At 48.2% G+C, this 16,965-nt stretch overlaps 1 protein-coding gene across 1 annotated transcript in view; it reads left to right on the top strand.

Annotated features, from left to right (window-relative positions):
* Positions 1 to 12,569, top strand: part of LOC144496784 (zinc-binding protein A33-like) — a 28,164-nt gene extending 15,595 nt beyond the window's left edge. Inside the window, exon 6 of the mRNA XM_078217326.1 lies at positions 11,744 to 12,569. Within this exon, the coding sequence (XP_078073452.1) occupies positions 11,744 to 12,339 (596 nt within the window). The 3' untranslated portion in view covers positions 12,340 to 12,569. The remainder of the gene's footprint in view (positions 1 to 11,743) is intronic.
* The last annotated feature ends 4,396 nt before the right edge of the window (positions 12,570 to 16,965 follow it).

The following is a 16,965-nucleotide window of genomic DNA, read 5'->3' on the forward strand; positions in this document are numbered from 1 at the left end:
ATTCCTCCACGATTGGGAACATTCTTTATGAATCTACCTGTCTAACCCTGTTAGAATTTTATAAGTTTCTATGAGATTCCCTCTCACCCTCCTAAACTCCAGTGAATATAATCCGAACCGACTTAGTCTCTCCTAATATGACAGACTTGCCATCCCAGGAATCAGCCTGGTAAATCTTCGCTGTACTCCCTCTGTAGCAAGGACGTCCTTCCTCAGATAAGGAACCAAAACTGCACACAATACTCCAGGTGTGGCCTCGCCAATGCCCTGTACAATTGCAGCAAAACATCCCTATTCCGTTCCTCAAATCCTCTCGCTATGAAGGCCAACATATCAAAGAACAAAGAAAATTACAGCACAGGAACAGGCCCATCGGCCCTCCAAGCCTGCATCGACCATGCTGCTCGACTTAACAAAAACCCCCTACCCTTCCGGGGACCATATCACTCCATTTCCACCCTATTCATGTATTTGTCAAGACGCCCCTTAAAAGCCACTATCGTATCTGCTTCCACGAACTCCCCCGGCAGAGAGTTCCAGACACCTACCACCCTCTATGTAAAAAACCTTGCCTCGTACATCTCCTATAAACCTTGTCCCTCGCACCTTAAACTTATGCCTCCGAGTAATTGACTCTTTCACCCTCGGAAAAAGCTTCTGACAATCCACTCTGTCTATGCCCCTCATAATCTGTCAGGTCGCCCCTCAACCTCCGTCGTTCCAGTGAGAACAAACCAAGCTTCTCCAACCTCTCGTCATATCTAATGCCCTCCATACCAGGCAACATCCTGGCAAATCTTTTCTGTACCCTCTCCAAAGTGTCCACATCCTTCTGGTAGTGTGGCGACCAGAATTGAACACTATAGTCCAAGTGCGGCCTAACTGAGGTTCAATAAAGCTGCAACATGACTTGCCGATGAAGGCAAGCATGCCGTATGCCTTCTTGACTACTTTCTCCACCTGCGTTGCCACTTTCAATTACCTGTGTACCTGTACACCCAGATCCCTCCGCCTATCAATACTCTTAAGGGTTCTGCCATTTACTGTATATTTCCTATCTGTATTAGACCTTCCAAAATGCATTACCTCATATTTGTCCGGATTAAACTCCATCTGCCATCTCTCCGCCCAAGTCTCCAACCGATCTATAGCCTGCTGTATCCTCTGATGGTCCTCACCACTATCTGCAAATCCACCAACCTTTGTGTTGTCCGCAAACTCACTAATCAAACCAGTTACATTTGGCTTCTTTACTGCCTGCTGTACCTGCACGCTTACATTCAGCAACTAATGTATGAGGGCACCAAGGTCTCACTGAGTATCCGCCTCTCTCAATTTACACCCACTCAAATAGAACATAGAACAGTACAGCACAGAACAGGCCCTTCGGCCCACGATGTTGTGCCGAGCTTTATCTGAAACCAAGATCAAGCTATCCCACTCCCTATCATCCTGGTGTGCTCCATGTGCCTATCCAATAACCGCTTAAATGTTCCTAAAGTGTCTGACTCCACTATCACTGCAGGCAGTCCATTCCACACCCCAACCACTCTCTGCGTAAAGAACCTACCTCTGATATCCTTCCTATATCTCCCAACACGAACCCTATAGTTATGCACCCTTGTAATAGCTCCAATCACCCGAGGAAATAGTCTTTGAACGTTCACTCTATCTATCCCCTTCATCATTTTATAAACCTCTATTAAGTCTCCCCTCAGCCTCCTCCGCTCCAGAGAGAACAGCCCTAGCTCCCTCAACCTTTCCTCATAAGACCTACCCTCTAAACCAGGCAGCATCCTGGTAAATCTCCTCTGCACTCTTTCCAGCGCTTCCACATCCTTCTTATAGTGAGGTGACCAGAACTGCACACAATATTCCAAATGTGGTCTCACCAAGGTCCTATACAGTTGCAGCATAACCCCACGGCTCTTAAACTCCAACCCCCTGTTAATAAAAGCTAACACACTATAGGCCTTCTTCACAGCTCTATCCACTTGAGTGGCAACCTTTAGAAATCTGTGGATATGGACCCCAAGATCTCTCTGTTCCTCCACATTCTTCAGAACCCTACCTTTGACCCTGTAATCCACATTTAACTTAGTCCTACCAAAATGAATTACCTCACATTTATCAGGGTTAAACTCCATTTGCCATTTTTCAGCCCAGCTTTGCATCCTATCTATGTCTCTTTGCAGCCTACAACAGCCCTCCACCTCATTCACTGCTCCACCAATCTTGGTGTCATCAGCAAATTTACTGGTCCACCCTTCAGCCCCCTCCTCTAAGTCATTAATAAAAATCACAAAGAGCAGAGGACCAAGCACTGATCCCTGTGGCACTCCGCTAGCAACCTGCCTCCAGTCTGAAAATTTTCCATCCACCACCACCCTCTGTCTTCGATCAGATAGCCAGTTACCTATCCAATCAGCCAACTTTCCCTCTATCCCACGCCTCCTTACTTTCATCATAAGCCGAGCATGGGGGACCTTATCAAACGCCTTGCTAAAATCCATGTATATGACATCAACTGCCCTACCTTCATCAACACACTTAGTTACCTCCTCAAAAAATTCAATCAAATTTGTGAGGCATGACTTGCCCTTCACAAATCCGTGCTGACTATCCCGGATTAATCCGCATCTTTCTAAATGGTCGTAAATCCCAGTAATAATCTTTCTTCCTGTTATTGCTACCAAAGTGGATAACTGCACATTTATCCACATTATACTGCATCTGCCATGCATATGCCCACACACTCAGCCTGTCCAAATCATGCTGAAGCATCTCTTCATCCTCCTCACAGCTGGGCCTACATTCATTATTGTGAATCTTTTTCTCTTCACAAACCTATAGAAACTTTTACAGTCAGTTTTATGTTCCCCGTTAGCTTACTCCCATACTCTATTTTACCCTTCTTAATCAATCTCTTGGTCTTCCTTTGCTGAATTTTAAACTGCTCCCAATCCTCAGGCCTATTGCTTTTTCTTGCCAATTTGTATGCATCTTCCTTGAATCTGATACTGTCTCTAATTTCCCTTGTAAGCCATCTTTTGGGCACAATTCCTTTATCACTCTTGCACCAAACAGGAATAAATAATTTCTGGAGTTCACCTATTTGTTCTTTAAATGCTTGCCATTGCCTGTCCACTGTCTTTCCTTTCAGTAATGTTCCCCAGTCGATCATGGCCAATTCATCCCTCATACCATCATAGTTACCTTTATTGTGATTCAGGACCCTGGCCTCAGAATCAACGACATCACTATCCACCTTGACAAAGAATTCTCCCATATTATGGTCACTCGTCCCCAAGGGTTCTCTCACAACTAGATCGCCAACTAATCCTTTCTCATTGCACAACACCCAGTCCAAGATGGCTTGTTCCTTGTTGGTTCTACAAGTTATACAAGCCAGTATAACTTATTAAAGGTGAGTTTCACATCCGATTTTGATTCTTAATCTATAGTTAAAAATGAAAAGGTGTGACCAGAACTTAACATGTGAATTTAATTTGCTACTCACACAGTTGCCGTCTCCATGAGACCACTAGAAATAGGAACAGGAGTAGGCCATTCAGCCCCTCAAGCCTGCTCTGCCATTCAATAAGATCCTGGCTGAGCCGACATTCCCCACGTCCACGTTCCTGCCCTTTCCACAAAGCCCTTGTTTCTATTCCTGATCAAGAATCTATGTATCTCAGCCTTATATATACACAAGGACTCTGTCCCCACCGCTCTCTGTGGCAAGGTGTTCCAAAGACTCACACCCTCATCTCAACTTTCCCGCCTTAACACCATAACCCATGATTCCCTCTCTGATTAATAATCTGTCTCTCTCAGCCTTGAACATGCTGATCGACCCAGAATCTACAACTCTCTGCAGTTAAGAATTCCAGAGATTCATTACCCTCTGAGAAAAGAAATTCCTCTTCATCTTCATCTTAAGCTGATGCCTCTTTTTCTGAGACTATGCCCTCTGGTCCAAGACTCTCCCATGAGGGGGAACATCCTCTCAGCATTTACCCTGTCAGGCCCCTTAATAATCCTCTATGTTTCATTGAGATTACATTTCATTCTTCTAAATTCCAATGAGTAGAGTCCCAAATTGTTTTAACTTTCCTCATGACAATCCCTCCGTACCGGGGATCATCCGAGTGAGCTTTCCCTGAACTGCCTCCAATGGAATAATGACGTTCCTCAAATAAGGGGAACCAAAACTGCTCACAGTGCTCCAGATATGGTCTCACTAGTACCTTGTACAGTCGCAGCAAGATTTCCCTCCTCTTATACTCCATCCCCCTTGAAATAAGGCCCAACATTCCATTAGCCTTCCTGATTTCCTGCTGCCGCTGTGTGCTAGCTTTCTGTGTTTCGTGCACAAGAACCCGCAAGTCCCTTTGTGTTACAACTTTCTTCCATTTTTCTCCATTTAAATAATACTCTGTTCATTTGTTCTCCCTTCCAAATTGAACAACTTCACATTTTCCCACATTCTGCTCCATTTGCCAACTTTTTGCTCACTTACTTAACCTATCAAGATCTCTCTGCAAACTGTTTCCCTCTCGCAACTTGCCTTTTCACCTATTTTTGTCATCTGCAAAATTGTCTACATTTGCTTCCTTCGTCCAAGTCACAGTAAGAAGTCTCACAACACCAGGTTAAAGTCCAACAGGTTTGTTTGGTATCACAAGCTTTCGGAGCGTTGCTCCTTCATCAGGTTCATACAGTCCATTTGCTCCCTTCATCCACGTAATTTATATATATTCGAAACAGTTGCGGTCCCAGCACTGATCCCTGTGGAACCTCACCTGAAAATGAACCCCTTATCCCCAATCGCTGTTCCATGCCCCTTTGACAATTCTCTATCCGTGCCATATACTACTTCCAACACCACGGACTTAACCATCTTATAACTTAACCTCCTGTGAGGTATCTTGTCAAATGCCTTCTGGAAGTCAAAATACAACATATCTACTGGTTCCCCTCTATCCACACTGCTTTCGACCTTCTCAAAAAACTCTAATAAATTATTCGGACATGATTTCCCTTTCATGAATCCGTACTGACTCAGCCTGATTAGATTATGACTTTATAACTGTGCCCCTATTACATCCTTAATTGATTCCAACATTTTTCCAACAATAGATTCCTCGGGTGGATGGAGCTATTACAAGGGGGCATAACTATAGGGTTCATGGTGGGAGATATAGGAAGGATATCAGAGGTAGGTTCTTTACGCAGAGAGTGGTTGGGGTGTGGAATGGACTGCCTGCAGTGATAGTGGAGTCAGACACTTTAGGAACATTTAAGCGGTTATTGGATAGGCACATGGAGCACACCAGGATGATAGGGAGTGGGATAGCTTGATCTTGGTTTCAGATAAAGCTCGGCACAACATCGTGGGCCGAAGGGCCTGTTCTGTGCTGTACTGTTCCATGAATCTATGAATAGATGTTAGGTTAATCGGCCGATAGTTACCTGCATTTTGCCTCCTTCGCTCTTTGTATAGCGGTGTCACATTGGCAGTTTTCCAATCCTCCGATACTTCTCCAGAATCAGAAAGGATTTTTGGAAAATGACAACCAATGAATCCACTATCTGTGTAGCTACTTCCTTTAGGATCACTCCGGTGTAGTCACCTCCCTCCTCATACACCCCTTACGGACAGCCCAAACATCTCTGGTTCCCTGATCCCAAACCCCCACCTCTCTCTCTCGCCCAGTCCACAATGTCACCCTGATTGAACAACACTCGCTGACTGGACCAGGATGGCTTTCTGAGCCCAGCAATAGTGAGAATGTTTGTGGACACTATGGGTATGCAAGAGCTCCCCAAAGAGCTGGAACTATCACAGACAATGGGTCTGGTAAAGGACAGGCATTTATCCAAAGATCAGTGTTAAATTTACAAGTTGTGTTTTGGTCTTGGGATACCTTGACAATATCACAGCTGACCTGTCATTTCTACAGGAGTGTGGGATGCCACATCTCAGCACTTACAGTCCATGGTCATGATGGTGGTCTGATTGATCTGATCAGGAGGACATGATTCCTGTTCCTGCAGCCTGGATATTCTGCTGTGGAGAGGGAACTTCACCATCTCTGATGTTGTGGAGGTGATGGGCAGTCACCTCCTCATATCAGATGTATTGTACAAGAATGCTCCGCTCTGGTTATTCACTGTGTACACCCCAGCTCAAAACAGCAAGTGACCGGCCATCCTTCAGCAGCTCGCACTGCTGCTGGTGAATTCCAGACCGGTCACTCTGGACAGTGACATGAACATCATCGATATAGCTGGACGATCCAGCAGTGCCAACAGCAAACTGTGTGTCACATCCAGTCTCATGATGAAAATTGTAAAAGACCCAAGCTGCACAATGTCTTTGCCAGCCCAGTAGACAGAGTGCCGCACAGATTCACCCACTCGAGGCCAGACGGATCTGCCCATTCCAGGATAGAATTCCTGTTTTATCCCAAATGTTCACAGTGAGATCGAATGATGTCAGGCAGGTGTAGAGATTCTGCTTTCGTTATATAGGACATTAATGGGACCATATCTGGAGCACGGTGAAAGGGTGGAGATCCTTGGAAGCCCTCTTTGATGTAGATTGTGAATAGCTGAGACCCAAGCACTGATCTTTGTGTTTCCCCACTAGTAACAGGCTGCTCACCTCAAAATGAGCATTTATCCCTACTCTCTCTTTTCAGTGTGTTAATCAGTTCCCATGTACATATACTGGCATGGACTGCATGCTAGTACATTCCACCAAATTTCATCTGCTTGAAAGTTATTTACTAACCTTTTGTGTGGGATCTTATTAAAAGCTTTCTGAAAATTTAAGTACACCAGATCCACCAGTTACACCTTATCTATTCTGCTATTACATTCTTCAAAATCTCCAACCAGTTTGTGAAACTGATTCCCTTTCATAAATCCCCATTGACTGCGCCCAAATTCACCATTATTTTCTCAGTGTTCAGTTATTACATCATTTGTTACAGATCCGAGCATTTTCCCTCTGACTAATGTCGTGCTAACAAGTTTTTCATTCCCCATATTCTCTCCCTTCTTTCTTAAACATTGGAGTTACATTTGCACCTTCCAATCTGCAGGAACAATTCCAGAGTCTGTAGAATTTTGAAAGATAACCACCAATGCATCTACTTTCTCTCCAGTCACTACTTTCAGCATCTGAGATAGAGACCACCAGGTCTGGGGAAATTTATCTACTTCGAATCTCATTCATTTCTCTATTTCTACTATTCTTATAAGCATCAGAGCATCTTGTAGTTCCTCATTAATGCCAGTCACCTGATCCTCCATTATTTATGGGAGGTTTTTAATGGTGATCATTGACATTTGGACAGATTATTGAGAAAGTCTGTGTGTTCTGCCTTGGTCATGTCATCTAACATGAGGTTTCAGGTGTGTGTGAGACCAGTGCTTGGAGCTGTGAGGCAGCAGCCTAACCAACTGTTACCACCACCGCTGTGCCACCTCTAAAATTATTGTGTTTCTTTCAAATTATGGAATCTTATGACTTTATCCTCTTAGTGAGTCATTAGGATTTCCTGTTAATTCATGCTAACCTCGTTCATTATTTATGTGTAAGTTATATAGTATTAATTGTTCGCTTCATTGATTCTTTAATACAAAAATTATTCCTCACTTCACCACTTACTCTAATTCAAGGTCCTGGGGAGTCAGAGCCTATCCCGACAGGCACTGGGAGTTAAGCAGGGTACACCCAGAATGGGACACCAATCCATCGCAGGGCATACACTCACACACAAAAACTAAGGGGCAATTTAACATGGCCAATCCACCTACCCGCACACCTTTGGAGTGGGGAGGAAACCGGAGCATCCGGAGGAAACCCACGCAGACACAAGGAGAACATGCAAACTCAACACAGACAGTGACCCAAGGCTGGAATTGAACCCATGTCCCTGGAGCTGTGAGGCAGCAGTGCGAACCATTATGCCTTGGTGCTGCCTCTAAAATTATTGTATTTCTTTCAAATTATGGAATCTTATGGCTTTATACCCTTCTTTAGTAACTGGGATTTCAAATTTGCTCTGTGCACCAAAAAATATTGATTGTTCCTATTCTGAATCTAACAAAATATGGAGCCTCATCCAATATTGTAACAAATTTGGGGTCTGGTCTGGTATCACACCGAGAAACTGCAGAACTCTCGGGTAGAGAGGGATCTGGATGTCCTGGTGTAAAAATCACAAAACGTTAGTCTGCATGTACAGCAAGTAATTAGGAATATAAATGGGATGTCGGTGTTTATTGTAAGGAGAATCAAGTATAAAAATTGTGCCTGCAGGGGTACAGGGCCTTAGTGAGGCTGCATTTGGAGTAATGTGCACTATTTTGATCTCCTTACATAAGATCATGAGATCATAAGACACAAGAACAGAGGTCGGCCATTCGGCTCATTGAGTCTGCTCTGCCATTCAATGAGATCAGGACTGGTCTGATGTGATAATCCTCCAACTTCATTTTCCCACCTTATTTCCATAACCCTGATTCCATTATTGATTAAAAACCTGTCCATCTCAGCCCTAAAGATATGTCCCAGCCTCTACAGCTCTCTGCGGTAAAGAGTTCCAAGGATTCACTATCTCTGAGAGAAGAAATTCCTCCTCATCTCTGTCTTAAATGGACAACCCTTTGCTCTGGGGATATGTCCTTTGGTCCTGGACTCTCCCACAAAGGGAAACAACCTGTCAGCATCCAAGCTGTCAAGCCCCCTGAGAATCCTATCTGTATCATTCTTCTAAACTCCAATGAGTACAGGCCCATCCGACTTAGCCTCGATTGATAAACATATCCCTCCATATTTGGAATCAGTCTAATGAACTTTCTCTGGACTGCCTCTAATGCTGGTATGTCTTTTCTGAGGTAAGGGGATGAAAACAGTATTCCAGGTGTGGTCTAACTAGTCACTTGGACAGTTTTAGCAAGACCTCCCTATTTTCATACTCCATTCCTTTTTAATAAAGGTCAATATTCCATTTGTCTTCCCTAATACTTGCTGAACTTGCATGCCAGCTTTTTGTGATCTTTGCACAAGGATCCCAAATCCCTCTGTGCTGCAGCTTTCTGCAGTCTTTCTCTATTCAAATAATATCCAGCTCCTTTATCTTCCCACCAATGTGCATAACTTCACATTTTCCTGCATTATTTTTCATCTGCCAAGCTTTCACGCACACACTAATTTTTTTTAAATCCCTCTGTAGACTCTGTCATCCTCACCACTTGCCTTCCCACCTATTGTTGTGCCATCCTCAAACTTAGCAATCATACATTCACTTCCCTCATCCAAATGATTAATACAGATAATAAAGAAATTGAATTAGAGACTGATTCCTTGGATGAAGGCGGTTATGTTATCATGAAAGCCTGAGCAGGTTTGGCCTATACCCATTGGGGTTAAGGAGAATGAGAGGTGATCTTATTGAAACATAGAAGACACTGAGGAGACTCGACAGGATTGATGCTGAGTGGATGTTTCCCTTGCGATGGCGTCTTGTACAATGGACAGTTTGAAAATGAGCAATCTCCCATTTAATACAGAAATGAGATTTTGTTTTCTGTCAGAGGGTGATTTGTGTTGGAATTCTCTACCCCAGTGAGCAGTGGAGGCCGGAGCACTGACAATATTCAATCAGATCAGTCACGATCTTGTTGAGTGGCAGAGCAGGCTCGAGGGGCCGAATGGCCTACTCCTGTTCCAAATTCTTTTGTCCTTGGAATTGATTTTTTGTGTGATATCTTACAGACTCGGATTGTGTACAATCTGTACAGTGACATCTACACGATGCTTCACAGAGATATCACCTCCCACCCGCTCTCTGCAGCTTTCTCTCCCCCACTTCTGTCCCCTCTCCCTCTCTCCTCAACCTTGACCTTCCCTCCCACTCTTCTTCTCAGTCTGTCTTCCCTCTCTCAAATTCTCCTTCCCCAACCCCACTGTCTCTCCCTCCTTCCTCTCCCTGTCCCTTATGCTCTCCTCTACTCACATACCCTCCCTTCTCCCCGCTAACTTCTTTCCACCAACATTCTCTCTCCCCTTTCTCCCTCTCTCACTCACCTCCCGCTCTCCGTTTGTCTCTCCCTCTTTAATTCCTCTCTTCTTCTTACCTTGGGTGGCACGGTGGCACAGTGGTTAGCATTGTTGCCTCTCAGGACCCGGTTTTGATTCCTGGCTTGGGTCACTGTCTGTGCGGAGTCTACACGTTCTCCCCCACGTCTGCGTGGGTTTCCTCCAGGTGTTCCAGTTTCCTCCCACAGTCCGAAGACGTGATGGTTAGCCGTGCTAAATTCTCCTTCAGTGTACAGGCGCCGAAGTGTGGTGATTTTCACACCAACTCCATTGCAGTGTTAATTTAAGCCTACTTGTGACAATAATAAACTTGAAACTCAATCTGTCCCGCAATCTCTCTCCCATTCCCCACAACCATCCCATCTCTCTGCCAGGCACTCACTTGTCCCTCCTGCTCCCTGACCCTGCTCCCCACCCACTCTCCCTCAGCACCTTCCCACTCTCCCCCATCTACGCATAATCTCTCTCCACCTCACCTCCTATCCCCTTCCCTCATCATTCTGCAATACGTCTCCCCCTCACTCTCCTCTCTTCAGACGCTCTCCCCTTTCCCTCTCTCCCACATTCTTCCCTGCCCCTCCTGCTTTATTTCCCATCCTGTCTTTCGCACGGAAGGGTCTGTTTATTTCTTCAGAATAAACTTGAGCACGACTGGTCCAAAGTAACTACTCCTTTATTTAAGCGTCTTTTATAAGCATTTTACAGAAAGCGAAATAAAGATTACTTTTGTATAAGCAGTCTCCAGCTGCACTAACAACTTGTTTCTGTGACCATGAGTAAGCTTCTGTACATTGTACTTTCAGAGAATACAACTAAGTCTCCAGGCTAGAAACAGAGTTTCAAGCTGATGTGACCAAATTAGCTGAAGTTAGCTTAAAGCACAGCACAATTAGTTACATTAGGCAGAAATACCTTAAAATGAAGCCTTTTAACTGGGCAAACTATCTAGAAGATCCCACACAACATTCTCTCCTCTCTCCGACTCTCTCTCACACCATCCTATTCTTCCTCCCACGCTCTTGCTCTCATTAACTATCCTCGTTTCTCTTTCTCACACTCTCCCACTTTTGTTTTCATGCTCTCTCTCACTCTCTGCCACCCTGAGCTCTGTACCCCTCCACCTTGATGTCTCACAGCCTCCCACACGACCTGCCTTCCAGATGCTCCCTCTTCTCTGCCCTTTCTTTCTCACCCACTCTCCCAATCCCTGTCATCTGCTCTGCCGTTCTCTCTCCTGCTTCCACTCAAAACGTCCCACTCTGACTTGCCCTCTCCCTCATCCCGCTCTCTCTCCCTCTTTATCCTCCTGCTCCCTCCAGTCCCTCTCATTACTGCCTGTTTTCTCTCTTCCCAACTGCACCCCTCCACCTCCTTCTCTTCCCCCTCCCTATCTCTCTGTCACTCACCCTCTCCCCTCTTCCCTGCCTCTCCTTTCTGCTCTCTTCCCACTCCTCTCCCCTCCCTCTGGCTCCATGAACCCATCACATTCCTGCTGTTTCTCCCCCAACCCTCATTCTCCCCTCCCCCTCACAAACCTCTCTCCTCTCTTCCTCACTCCTCACACTCTCTCCCCTCCCCACCCCCTCTCTCTAAATCACTGACTGTGTTATTTTAACTTTCCCCCAGCTCCAGCCTCTCTGACTCTGGATCCGAACACAGCGCATCCCCAGCTCATCCTGTCTGAGGACCGGACCAGTGTGAGAGACGGAGACAAACGGCAGCCGCTCCCTGACACCCCGGAGAGGTTTGATTACTGGGAATGTGTCCTGGGATCAGAGGGATTCACATCAGGGAGACATTACTGGGAGGTGGAGGTGGGGGAGAAGACAGAGTGGATTCTGGGAGTGGCCCGAGAGTCTGTGAACAGGAAAGGGTTAATCTTCCTGAGCCCTGAGTCCGGATTCTGGGTTGTGGGGCTGAATTCAAGAGGATGGTTTGGTTCTATGTTGCTGCGGATTGTGGGGCTGAGACTCCGAAGAGGTTATTCAGCCCTCACCTCCCCCTCAGAGACCCCCCTCACCCCGAGTGTGAATCCCCGGAAGATCGGGGTTTTCCTGGACTATGAGGGTGGACAGGTGTCATTTTACAATGCGGACAACATGTCCCATCTCCACACTTTCACCCACACTTTCACCGAGAGAATCTTTCCCATCTTCAGACCGGGATGGAATACCGGGAAAAACTCGGCGCCGCTGACAATCTGCGGGGTTAAAGGTCACTAACAGATCCATCCCATAATTTCACACCGTCTCCCTGCCTCCTGCCAGCTGTAAACTGATGGAACCTGTTCATATTGTGGTTATTATATAGAATTATAATTTACATTGGGGGCTCCATGGTTACATTTGTAAAATGATTCTTCAAACAAAACAATCTGAGAATCACTGGAATAGAAACAGTTTTTCTCAAAGATTCCACAGCTCATCATTAAATCCAAGAAGCAGAAACTCAACATGTTGTTTGTGTCGTCACTGAGTGAGGGGGCGGGATTCCGGGGAATGGAGAAGCCGATTGGCCGGAGCTCCTGTCACTCTGAGTGAGGGAGCGGGATTCCGGGGAATGGAGAAGCCGATTGGCCGGAGCTCCTGTCACTCTGCGTGAGGGAGGCGGGGTCCGGGGAATGGAGAAGCCGATTGGCCGGAGCTCCTGTCACTCTGATTGAGGGAGGCGGGATTCCGGGGAATGGAGAAGCCGATTGGCAGGAGCTCCTGTCACTCTGACTGAGGGAGGCGGGATTCCGGGGAATGGAGAAGCCGATTGGTCAGAGCTCCTGTCACTCTGAGTGAGGGAGGCGGGATTCCGGGAAATGGAGAAGCCGATTGGCCGGAGCACCTGTCACTCTGCGTGAGGGAGGCGGGATTCCGGGGAATGGAGACGTCGATTGGCCGGGACTCCTGTCACTCTGAGGGAGGCGGGATTCCAGATCCTGGGAATGTGATTGGTTAGAAATCGTCACTTTGATCAAAGAAAACTGGTTTCCGGGGAGTCTGGAAGCCGATTGGTCAAAGCGCCTGTCAGGAAAGTTTGGGAGGCGGACTTTCGGGGAATCCTGAAAGGCGATTGGTCAACACGCCTGTCATTCACAGTGAAGGGCGGGGTTCGCGAATACCGGACATGGATTGGTCTGAGCTCCTGTCAGTCAGAGTAAAGGCTGTGGTTTTCCGGGGAATGGAGAAGCTGATTGGTCGGTGTGGCTGTCATTTACATTCAGGGAGGCGGTTCCGGGGAGGGACTGTCGATTGGTCGCTATGACTGTCAATCAGAGAAGAAGTGGGTGTTCGATTGGGCCCTTAGACTGAGGGAGGCGGGTTTCATGAAGCTTAGAAGGCGATTGGTTCGCGCTCCTGTCACTCTGAGCATTAATACTGATTTCTGGAGGATTTGAAAGCCGATTGGTCAAAGCGCCTCTGAGTCATCGTGAGGGAGGCGGGATTTCAAGTAGTCCCTAAGGCGATTGGTTCACCAGAGCTCACACCGTCCCCCACCCGGACACAGCTCACCCCCTCCCCCACCCGGACAGGGCTCACCCCGTCCCCCACCCGGACAGAGCTCACCCCTCCCTGGGTGAGGTGCCCCACAGCCTGAGCCACCTCGCGGAAATGCCCTCCGTGCCTTTTTTTACCGCGCGGAGGCGTTTTCTGTGCGGGCTGCTGCTGCACACCTTCCACTACCGCCTCCTCGCCTGTCGCCCGGATACACCTTGGCGGGCCTTGTTGCCGCCGGGCGGCGGAGGTCCCCGCTGGAGGTCCCTCTACGGAGGGATCTCCCCCAATTACGTCGGGGACCTGGGGTGGAGGGTGATGCATGCAGCAGTTCCGCACAACCGTAGGATTCACTGGTTCACGGGCTCCGAAGACTGCCCTTTCTGAGGCCTTGTGGAGTCCGTGGACCATGTCTCTGTTGAGTGTCTTAGGCTGCACTCCCTTTATGTTTTCCTAAAGAACCTTTTATTGATGTTTTGTTTGCACTTCAGTCCCACGCTCCTGATCTACGGACACCCGGTGCGGAGAAGGGAGGGTCGGGATGGCGACTTCCTCGTGAACCTGCTCCTGGGCCTGGCGAAACGCGCCATTTACCGGTCCAGGCAGCGGGCGATCGAGGGGGCCGTCCATCCTGACTGTCTTCCCCTCTACCGCGGCTACGTTCGCGGCCGGGTGTCCCTGGAGAGGGAGCATGCGGTGTCCACGGGCGAGGTTGACTCTTTCCGCGCCCGCTGGGCACCGCAGGGGTTGGGGTGCATTATTGACCCTAATAATCACATTTTAATTTGATGTTTTTAAGTTTCCTTTGTACTTTGATTTATGTTCGGGCTGTTCCCCCTCCTTTTTGGGGAGCTGCCCCTTTTACTTTGTCCTGATTTAATCTGAGTTTGTTTACTTGGTTTGGTTTGACCTAAAAAGAGGACAGAGCTCACCCTGTCCCCCACCCGGACACAGCTCACCCTGTCCCCCACCCGGACAGAGCTCACCCCGTCCCCCACCCGGACAGAGCTCACCCCGTCCCCCACCCGGACAGAGCTCACCCCGTCCCCCACCCGGACAGAGCTCACCCCGTCCCCCACCCGGACAGAGCTCACCCCGTCCCCCACCCGGACAGAGCTCACCCCGTCCCCCACCCGGACACAGCTCACCCCGTCCCCCACCCGGACAGCGCTCACCCCGTCCCCCACCCGGACAGAGCTCACCCCGTCCCCCACCCGGACAGAGCTGAGCCCGTCCCCCACCCGGACACAGCTCACCCCGTCCCCCACCCGGACAGAGCTCACCCCGTCCCCCACCCGGACAGAGCTCACCCCGTCCCAGCTGGAATCAGTGAGAAAAACACCAAGTGGAACAGTCGCATTCAGAGAGCAGAGACGGTGAGCGAGGAGGTAAGTCTCTGCTTTCAAAAAGCTCCATGCGGCTGAGGTGGGCGGGGGGGTTATTTCAAGGTGGCCATGTTGTGTTTTGCATTGGGGGGGCTGCGAGTGTGTTGGGGGGTTGCTGTTATTCACAGAGTTCGACTTCGGCCTCTCAGCATAGGACCGGGTCTTAGCGCTGACCCTGGGTCCTAGTGCTGGCAGCAGCAAAGACCGTTGCTAATGTTGGATGGGCTGGAAACTCTCTGAAGTGGCAGTGCTGCAGCTCAGGGCAAGCCTCAAGCAGCACTGGGGCCGCGACTGCATGGGTTCTGGGTGTGTGTTGTAAATGGGGGTCTGAGTACCCATGCTGGGGAGCTGTGGAGGAAATATTGGGGGCTGTGTATCCATTCTGTGGCCGTGGGGGTTATGGAGAGTATGTGTTGCTGAGGGGTATGGGGGGGTGTGTTGCTGGGGGATATGGGGGGAATGTGTTGTTGGGTGGTCTGTGGGGATATGGAGAGTGTGTGTTGCTGGGGGTATGTGTGGGGCATGGGGAGTGTGTGTTGCTGTGGGGCGGGTATGGGGAGCATGTGTTCCTGGGGTGGGTCTGTGGGGGGGGGGTATGGGGAGCATGTGTTCCTGGGGCGGGTATGGGGAGCATGTGTTCCTGGGGTGGGTCTGTGCCCCCCACAGAGTGGGGAGTGTGTGTTGCTTGAGGGTCTGTGGGGAGGTATGGGGAGTGTGTTACTGGGGGGTCTGTGGGGTGGGGTTATGGGGAGTGTGTGTTGCTGGGGTGGCCAGTGGCGGGTATGGGGAGTGATGGGTTTGGAGGCTTGGTGAGTTGCTGGGTGGTGAAGGAGCTTTGGTGATTAAACCCACCTACTGGGTTACAAATTGGAAGTAGATTTTTTTTACTCATTCATAAGATGTGGGCATTTATAGCCCATCCCTTATTGTCCTTGAACAGAGTCAACCACATGCTATGGATCTGTAACACCTGCAGGCCAGTGCGGGTAAGGATGAGCTGTGAATAATGAGCTGGACTCAACCACACCAAAGATTCACCAAATAACAAGTTACTGGATAGAGGAGGAAGCTTGGCACTATTTTGAAGACCAAGGATATCGTCCCCCGAGCCTGGGTAATATTTAACCCCCTTCCCCATAAACATCACAACATGACAGATTATCTGATCATTATCATGTTCCGGCTTTTGGAAGTTTGCTGAGCACAAACTGGCTGCTGCATTCCAAGGACGAGCGCGCTTCAAGAAATACTTCATTGACTGGAAAACACTTTAAGGCATCCCCTGGTGATGTAAAAGCAGTAACAAGTCTCACAACACCAGGTTAAATTCCAACAGGTTTATTTGGTAGCACAAGCCACCAAATGGCTTGTGGTTGCTTGTGCTACCAAATAAACCTGTTGGACTTTAACGTGGTGTTGTGAGACTTCTTACTGTGCTTACCCCAGTCCCACACGGGCATCTCCACATGATGAAAAGCGCCGCAGGAACGGTGTATTTTCTCACTCGGTTTCCTGTTCAGTGGGAAACACTTTCCTGCTGTGCTGCTGTTCCTCCAGCAGGTGGAGTCGTGTGCGTTTCAGCAGCAGCTCAACCCATCCCAGAACCCTGCTGCACCCGCAAAGCTTCACTCATAAATACAGTCGCTGTTCTCACAGAGGAAAATGCAACAGCCTTGTTACACACAGCACCATCATCGACTTCAGAAAACGTAGTGGAGGACATGCCCCTGTCTGCAACAACGGGAAGAAGTCAAAATGGTTGAGAGCTTCAAGTTTCCAGGTGTCCAGATCACAAAGAACCTGTCCTGGTCCCTCCTCGCCGATGCTATAGTTAAGAAAGCCCACCAATACCTCTACTTTCTCAAGCGGCGAAGGAAATTCAGCATGTCAGCTACACTCTCACCAATTTTTACAGATGCACCATAGAAAACATCCTCTCCGGATGTATCACAGCTTGGTACGGCTCCTGCTCCGACCAAGA

This window comes from Mustelus asterias, chromosome 8 (genome assembly GCF_964213995.1).
Source record: "Mustelus asterias chromosome 8, sMusAst1.hap1.1, whole genome shotgun sequence".
In the NCBI taxonomy this organism is placed as follows: domain Eukaryota; kingdom Metazoa; phylum Chordata; class Chondrichthyes; order Carcharhiniformes; family Triakidae; genus Mustelus; species Mustelus asterias.